At 46.7% G+C, this 7,741-nt stretch overlaps 1 protein-coding gene across 1 annotated transcript in view; it reads right to left on the bottom strand.

The window, feature by feature from the left end:
- ATP8B3 (ATPase, aminophospholipid transporter, class I, type 8B, member 3) overlaps positions 1 to 7,741 on the bottom strand; it is a 53,718-nt gene that overhangs the window by 34,920 nt on the left and 11,057 nt on the right. Inside the window, exons 12-14 of the mRNA XM_006869072.1 lie at positions 7,185 to 7,273; positions 6,248 to 6,438; positions 5,658 to 5,902 (exon numbers count right to left, since the gene is read on the bottom strand). Of these exons, the coding sequence (XP_006869134.1) occupies positions 5,658 to 5,902; positions 6,248 to 6,438; positions 7,185 to 7,273 (525 nt within the window). The remainder of the gene's footprint in view (positions 1 to 5,657; positions 5,903 to 6,247; positions 6,439 to 7,184; positions 7,274 to 7,741) is intronic.

Here is a 7,741-nt window from a genome sequence, read left to right as displayed (position 1 = left end):
GAATCAAGAGAAATACTGTTAACTGATGGTACATGGAGGGGATTATAATCATTGTAATGAAACAAGGTGTATGATTTGTTGAATGTAAAACTGATGCTCTGCCCTGTAAACTTTCATTCAATCCACAATAAAAACCTTAAAAAAACAACAAAAAAAAAGAGGTAGCATATGATCCAGAGCCAATGGTACTGAAGGAAGAAGTCCTAAATCCACTGAAGGAATTGGCAAAGAACAAGGCTCCAGGAACTGATGGAATACAAATTGAAATCTTTCAACAAAGTGATGCAGTACTGGAGGCACTCACTCATCGATGCCAACAAATTTGGAAGACAACTACCTGGCCAATTGATTGGGAGGTCCATGTTTGTGTCCATTCCAAAGAGAGGTGACCCAACAGAATGCAGATATAGGACAATATCATTAACATCACATGCAAGTAAAATCTTGTGAAACATAATTCAAAACTGGCTGTAACAGTACATTGTCGGGGAGCTGCCTGAGGTTTAGGCTGGATTCAGACCAGGACATGGAACGAGGGATGATATCATTGCTGATGTCCGATGGCTCTTGACTGAAAGCAAAGAAGACCAGAAAGAGGTTTGCCTGTGCTTTAATGACTCATAGTGACCCATAGTGACCCTATGCACAGCAGAAGGAAACACTGCCCGATCGTGGGCCAACCTCACTACTGTTGCCACGCTTGAGTCCATCGATGCTGCAAAGGCATTAGAATGTGTGGATCATGACAAGCTATGGACAACATTACGAAGTATGAGTATTCCAGAACACTTAACTTTGCTCATGAGGAACCTGTACACAGGCCAAGAGGCAGTTGTTCAAACAGAACAAGGGAACACTGAATGATTTAAAATCAGTAAAGGTGTGTGTCAGGGTTGTATTCTTTCATCATACTTAATTCAACCTGAATGCTGAGCAAATAATTTAAGAAGGTGGATTATATGAAAAAGAATGTGGCATCAGGGTTGGAGGAAGACTCATTAACAACCTGCAATATGCAGATGATACAACCTTGCTTGCTGAAAGTGAAAAGGACTTAAAATACCTACTGATGAAGATCAAAGGCCAGAGCTTTCAGTATGGGTTGGACTTCAGTGTAAAGAAAACAAAAATTCTCACCATTGGACCAATGGAGAAAAGACCAAAGTTGTCAAGGACTCCATTTTGCTTGGAACCACTATCAACTCTCATCATGGAAGCAGCAGTCAAGAAATCCAACGCCGTATTACCTTGGGCAAATTTGCTGCACAAGACCTCTTTGAAGTGTTGAAGAGCAAAGATGCCAGTTTAAGAACTAAGGTGCCCCTGATCCAAGCCATGGTATTTTCAAAAACCTCATAATGTATTTGGTAAGTTGGACAATGCATAAGGAAGACCATAGAAGAATTGATGCATTTGAGATAAGGTGTTTGAAAAACTTATTAGGCTAAGCACTGGAATGCTAACCGCAAGGTTGGTGGTTCAAATCCACCAGCCCTTCCTCAGAAACCCTTTACATGGTCACTGAGTCTGAACTGGCTTCACAGCACTTACTGACAAGAACCATGGACTGTCAGTAGAACAAATAAATCTGTGTTGGAAGAGTAACAGCAAGAAACCTCCTTAGAAGCCAGGAGGGCGAGACTTCATCTCTCATCCTTCTGACACGTCCTTGGGAAAGTGGAGGGTCAGTGAGAAAGAGGAAGTCCCCCCAACGAGATGGACTGGCACAGTGGCCGCAGCAATGGGCTCAGGTGTAGCAGAGACTGAAAGGATGCATTGTTTTCTTCTGTTGTGTGTAGGTTGGAACCCATTCAACAGCACCTAACAACAACAAGTGACGTTTGCTGCAAGTATATCCATGAATGTGGTGCAACATTTGTTGTTATTGGGTGCCACATTGAGTCAGTACCAACCCATAGTGACCCCTACGCACAGTAGAATGAAACACTGCCCGAGGTTGCCTGGGCCAACCTCACTACTGTTGCCACGCTTGAGTCCATCGATGCTGCCACTTGGCCAATCCATCTCATCGGGGGTCGTCCTCTTTTTCTCTGACCCTCCACCTTACCAGACATGATACCCTTCTCCAGTGACTGGCTCCTCCTGACAATATGTCTGAAGTATGAGACGAAGTTTGTCCATCTTGGCCTCCAAGGAGCACTCTGGTTGCACTTCTTCCAACACAGATCTGTCGGTTCTTTTGGCAGCCCATGGCACTTTCAATATTCTCCTCCAACACCATAACTCAAAGGCATCAATTCTTCTATGATCTTCCTTATTCACTGTCCAGCTTTCGCATGCACATGAGGTTATAGAAAATACCATGGCTTGGATCAGGCGCACCTTAGTCCTCAGGTGGTACATTGTGGTTGTCATGTGCCATCGAGTCGGAACCGACTCATAGCGACCCCATGCACAGCAGAACGAAACAATGTTCGATCCTGGGCCAACCTCACTACCGCTGCCACACTTGAGTCCATCAATGATGCCACCTGGCTGATCCATCTCGTTGGGGGTCTTCCTCTTTTTCTCTGACCCTCCACCCTACCCAGCATGACATCCTTCTCCAGTGACTGTTTCCTCCGGACAATATGTCCAAAGTAGGAGAGACGAAGCCTAGCCATCCTGGCGTCCAAGGAGCACTCTGGCTGCACTTCTTCCAAAACAGATCTATTGGTTCTCTTGGCAGTCCATGGCACTTTCAGTATTCTCCTCTAACACCACAACTCAAAGGCATCAATTCTTCTACGATCCTCCTTATTCACTGTCCAGCTTTCGCATCCATATGAGGCTATTGAAAACACAATGGCCTGGGTCAGGCACATCCTAGTCCTCAAGCTGACATCTCTGCTCTTCAACACTTTAAAAAGTTCCTGTGAAGCAGATTTGCCCAGTACAATACGTCGTCTGATCTCTTGACTGTTGCTTCCCTGAGTGTTGATAGTTGATCCAAGAAGAATGAAAGCCTTGACAACTTCAATCTTTTCTCCATTGATAAGAATGTTGTTTATTGGTCCAGGGGTGAGGATTTTTGTTTTCTTGACATTGAGATGTAATCCATATCGAAGGCTGTGCTCTTTAATCTTCATAAGTAAATGTTTCAAGTCCTCTTCACTTTCAGCAATCAAGGTTGTATCATCTGCATATCGCAGGTTGTTAATGAGTCTTCCTCCAATCCTGATGCCACGTTTTTCTTCATAGAACCCAGCTTCTCGTATTATTTGCTCAGCATACAGGTTGAATAAGTATGGTGAAAGAATACAACCCTGTCTCACACCTTTCCCAATTTTAAAACATTCAGTGTTCCCATGTTCTGTTCGAACAACTGCTTCTTGGTCTAGGTACAGATTTCTTAGAAGTACAATTAAGTGTTCTGGAATACTCATACTTCTCAATGTTGTCCATAGCTTGTCATGATCCACACAATCGAAAGCCTTTGTGTAGTCAATAAAGCACAGGTAAACATCCTTCTGATATTCTCTGCTTTCAGCCAAGATCCATCGGACATCAGCAATGATATCTCGTTCCACGGCCTCTTCTGAATCCAGCTTGAACCTCTGGAAGTTCTCTGTCAATGTATGATTGTAGCCGTTTCTGTATTACGTTTAGCAAAACTTTGCTCGCTTGAGATATCAAAGAGATTGTCCGATGATTTCCGCATTCCGTTGGGTCACCTCTCTTTGAAATGGGCACAAACATTGATCTCTTCCAATCAGTCGGCCAGACAGCTGTCTTCCAAATTTCTTGGCACAGGTGGAACATACCGGGGATAAAATCATGAACACTTCTTAAACAATCAAACACTTTGAGGAAAAGAGCCACTGGGCTGGGGGCTCAGGACCATGGTCTTGTGGGATACCAAGGTCTACTGGCAGAACATTGTCCACAAAGACAGTTTCTATATCCTTCTTTGTGAGAAGTGGCTCAGGTGGCGGGCATGAGCAGCCATCTAAAGTGCAAATATTGGTCTCTCCCTGTGTAGAGGAAAGTAGTGTGAAGAAAGTTGAAAAACCAAACAAAAATGCATGGACATCATTAGTCCAGTGGACTAATGGGTCATTCAGATATCAGTCTCCACAACCTTGAGCTCAGAACTAGATGGTGCCTGGCAACCACTATCCTCTACTCTGAAAGGGATCATTTTAGAAGGTCCTAGATAGAGGAGGGAAAAAACGTGGAGTGAAATTCAAAATCATTAAAAAAGACCAGGTTACTGGTCAGCTAGAGACTGCTGAAATTTCTGAGACTATGACCCTTAGGTCAACGTATAGGTTTGGAAATAAATTCACCACCCACCCACCCCCGCTCAATTTTCAACCAAGCAATGGACATGTATACAACAGAGCTACCATAATAGTAGAATAAGCAACCATTCAAAATCACAAGGGCAGCATTTACCCAAGGACAAAGTTCAGAAGGGTTGGGAAAGAAGGAGAAATGGAAACAGGAAACAGGGATGAAGTGGGATGGGAGATGTTCCACGGAGGAGCCTACAGTCAATGAGATGAAACAACATGTGTACAGAATGTTGGATGGAAAACTGATCTGCCTTGTAAACTTGTGTCTAGTTCCATACCAACCGTTATTAAAAACATCAACATGACTCTAGACCCAGAGAGGGAGAGGGGCTGTGTGCTGACGACCGAGGGGCAGGCTTGCATGATGCATGGAGGGGATTGTAACCATGGCAATGAAACGATGTACGATAGGATGAATGGAAAGCTAATGTTCTTCCATGTAAACGATCACATAATTCAGAATGAAAACTTTTAAAAATCAGCATGGGAAGCTACTGTTGCTCAACATATTCTTCATCTAGGTCTACACACTGAGGGCAGTGTTTCCATCCCTTCAACCTTTACCCAGAGACTTCTGTGCCCTCTGATTTACATCACACCGAAATAGCAGTTTGGGCATCAAGTCCAAGAGACTCAAATCAAGGGTCTCAAATCATTTTGAAATGTTCTTTTGAGTTTGGGGGACAAATAAATAAGTCTGAAGGGACAAGAACAGGGCTGTAGGAGGGATGGGTGAGGTTTCCCAACACAATCAAGAGGGGTCCTTCTACCCTTGAAAGTAAGCAGGTGCTTGCTGTGACAGGAAAAAAAAATCATTCGGTGCAACTTCCCTGGACTGTTAGTCACCAATGCAATTCTCAACTTTCTTAAAACTTCCTCCTAATATGTCCCCATGACCACCTTGTATCTTCTGAGAAAATCAAGATGGCCACTTTGGAATCCCCCAAAATAATGTCCACACCCTTCTCTTGGCCTTGAATGTTAACTGGCTTAGCAGATCATCCCAGAGGCCACTGCTGTCACTGAACCTGTTTTTTTGGAAGGTACCTTAACAAGACTAAGACAAGTATATTACTGAGAGAACTTGTTTGGAAGATGGCCCTGCCTGTATGAACTCGAACCTCAGAAGCAGTACTTTTTGACTCACCCTCAGACACAGGTGTTTGACTGACTAACTGACGTTAGCGATGATCCGTACTTACACACAAATTCAACTCCAAGGCTGACTTATAAGCCAAACTCCGTAACCCGGGGACTGGGGGTACGGGCAAGGAAGCTGTCACATGGGGTTGCTATGGGTTGGAATTGACTTCATGGCACCTAACAATGTGTTTCGCTGCCAGGCTGACTGGAGCAGACCTAGATCCCTGGGGCCGGGGGTCCCTGGGGCCTCACCATAGATGTAACCATTGATGCAGCAGCTCTTGAAAGTCATGACGTTCTGGGTGAGCGTGCCCGTCTTATCTGAAAAGATGTGCTCCACCTGGCCCAGCTGGTCGTTGAGGCTGGTGCTACGGGCCTTGGCGGGGATGTCCAGCGGCGCGTAGTACATCTTCATGTCCCAGTTGATGAAGATGCTGTTCCCCAGGTAGATGAACTCGGCACTGTGGGGCACCGCCGGTTACGCCAGCCTCAGGCTCCTGGGTCACCCAGGCCACCCCTGGCCCTGCCCACTGCTCCCTTGGCCCCACTGCCCGGCCTCCAAACCAGCTGCTGTCGAGCTGAACCCCGACTCACGGTGACCCTGTGTGTGTCATTAACCGATGTGAACCGTTTGCACCACCCAGCAATTTAAAACAAAAACCATGCACCAGCTCAAGTCGGCTCTGCCTCTCGGCAACCCCAAGTGTGTTGAGGTAAAGCTGAGCCCACAGGGTTTGGGTGCAGGTTTTTGGAGGGAGACAGCCAGACCTTTCTTCCACGTGTCATCTGAGCACTGGGGGACTTACCTGATAAACATCGCCATGGGTATCATGACACTGAGCAGGATGAGGAAGCCCCAAAAGGTGAAGATGGACTCCATGGTGTCGGTGTGCTTGAGGCTGGTCGGGATGTAGTAGTGTTTGTCCTTGAATTCCTTGGTCTTGTAATGGAAGCCCAGGGTCAACACCAGGGAGACCAGCACCAGGAACAGGAAAATCTACAGGAAGGAGGGGATGGAGAGGGTGGGACTGCAGGACCGCATGGACACCCGGGGACTGGAGAAGACCGGAACACCCCTGCCCACCCTCACCTCTGGCCAGAGGAGGGGACCAGGAGACCCAGAAGGAAGGGAACCTTTATGTGTGTGGGTTTTTGTTTTGTTTTTTTAATTTCAATCATTTAAAAATAAAACAGTTGATTGGACGACCACCACCTGGTCATGCACTACCCCCGTGATCAGTGGCTGAAGGGGTTGTTGGGGTCTCTGGGGTTTTCACTGGCTGATTTTGGAAGCAGACAGGCAGGTCTTTCTTCCTCGACCCTCTTAGTGTCATGGCAGCACGCAGGCCTCCACAGACAGATGTAGAGGTGGCGCACAAGATGCGCTGGCCGGGATTCAAACCGGGGGCTCCCAGGTGGGAGGCAAGTATTCTACCACTGAGAGCTACCCCTTCCTAATAGGCAAACATGAAGGACAGTTAACAGTTCCATGGAGGGTGTGTGAGTGGTTTGTTATTATCATGTTGGGAAATGTCTGAATCAAAATTTATTTCATGGAAAAAAAAAATGTTTGTAGTAAAGAATATCAGGAACCCGTCCATGGGATGAGGCCTGAGGCTTTGCAAAGGAGGGAAACAGAGGGGACCATGGACAGGGCTCCTGCCTGGGGTGGGGGGAAGGGTGCCTTGCCCCAGTCTCTCCCCTCCTGGCCCTCCCCCCGCCCGGTCATCCCATGCCGCTCACTATGACCACCAGTCTGTTCATCAGATGATCCAGCTTGGTCCTCTTCAGGTGAATCTTACCACAGCTCTTCATGATCTTTGTGTCAAAACCTGTACGGCCGGGCAGGCACGGGGTATCAGTTGTGGCCAAACCCAGGGATGCCTGGCCATGGTTTGGCCATGAGCTGCCTTCCCCTGGAGGCCCAGGTGCTCCAGGAACCTGGCCTGTCTCCCCATCTCCTTATTTTCTCTCGTTGCTCAACCTTGTAGTCTATGTGGCTGGACATTACCAGTGAAAATGCTTCCACCACCTTCAGTATGGGGGTACAGATGGGAGGGCCCTTCCGCCATTCAGTCAGAGGCAGACCACTAATATTTCATACTTATAGACAGCCAGCCATCCATCCTGTGCATTTTCCCACCTAACCCTTCCATCCTTCCATCCATCCATGCATCCTTCCATTCATTCACCTTCCCTCCATCAATCCATGCATCCTTCCATCCCTACATCTTCCCTCCATCCATCCATCCATCCTTCCATCCCTTTATCTTCCCTCCATCCATCCTTCCATCCATTCA

This window comes from Chrysochloris asiatica, unplaced genomic scaffold (assembly GCF_000296735.1).
Source record: "Chrysochloris asiatica unplaced genomic scaffold, ChrAsi1.0 scaffold00125, whole genome shotgun sequence".
NCBI classification, from domain to species: Eukaryota; Metazoa; Chordata; class Mammalia; order Afrosoricida; family Chrysochloridae; genus Chrysochloris; species Chrysochloris asiatica.
This window is presented reverse-complemented; position numbering and strand designations above follow the sequence as displayed.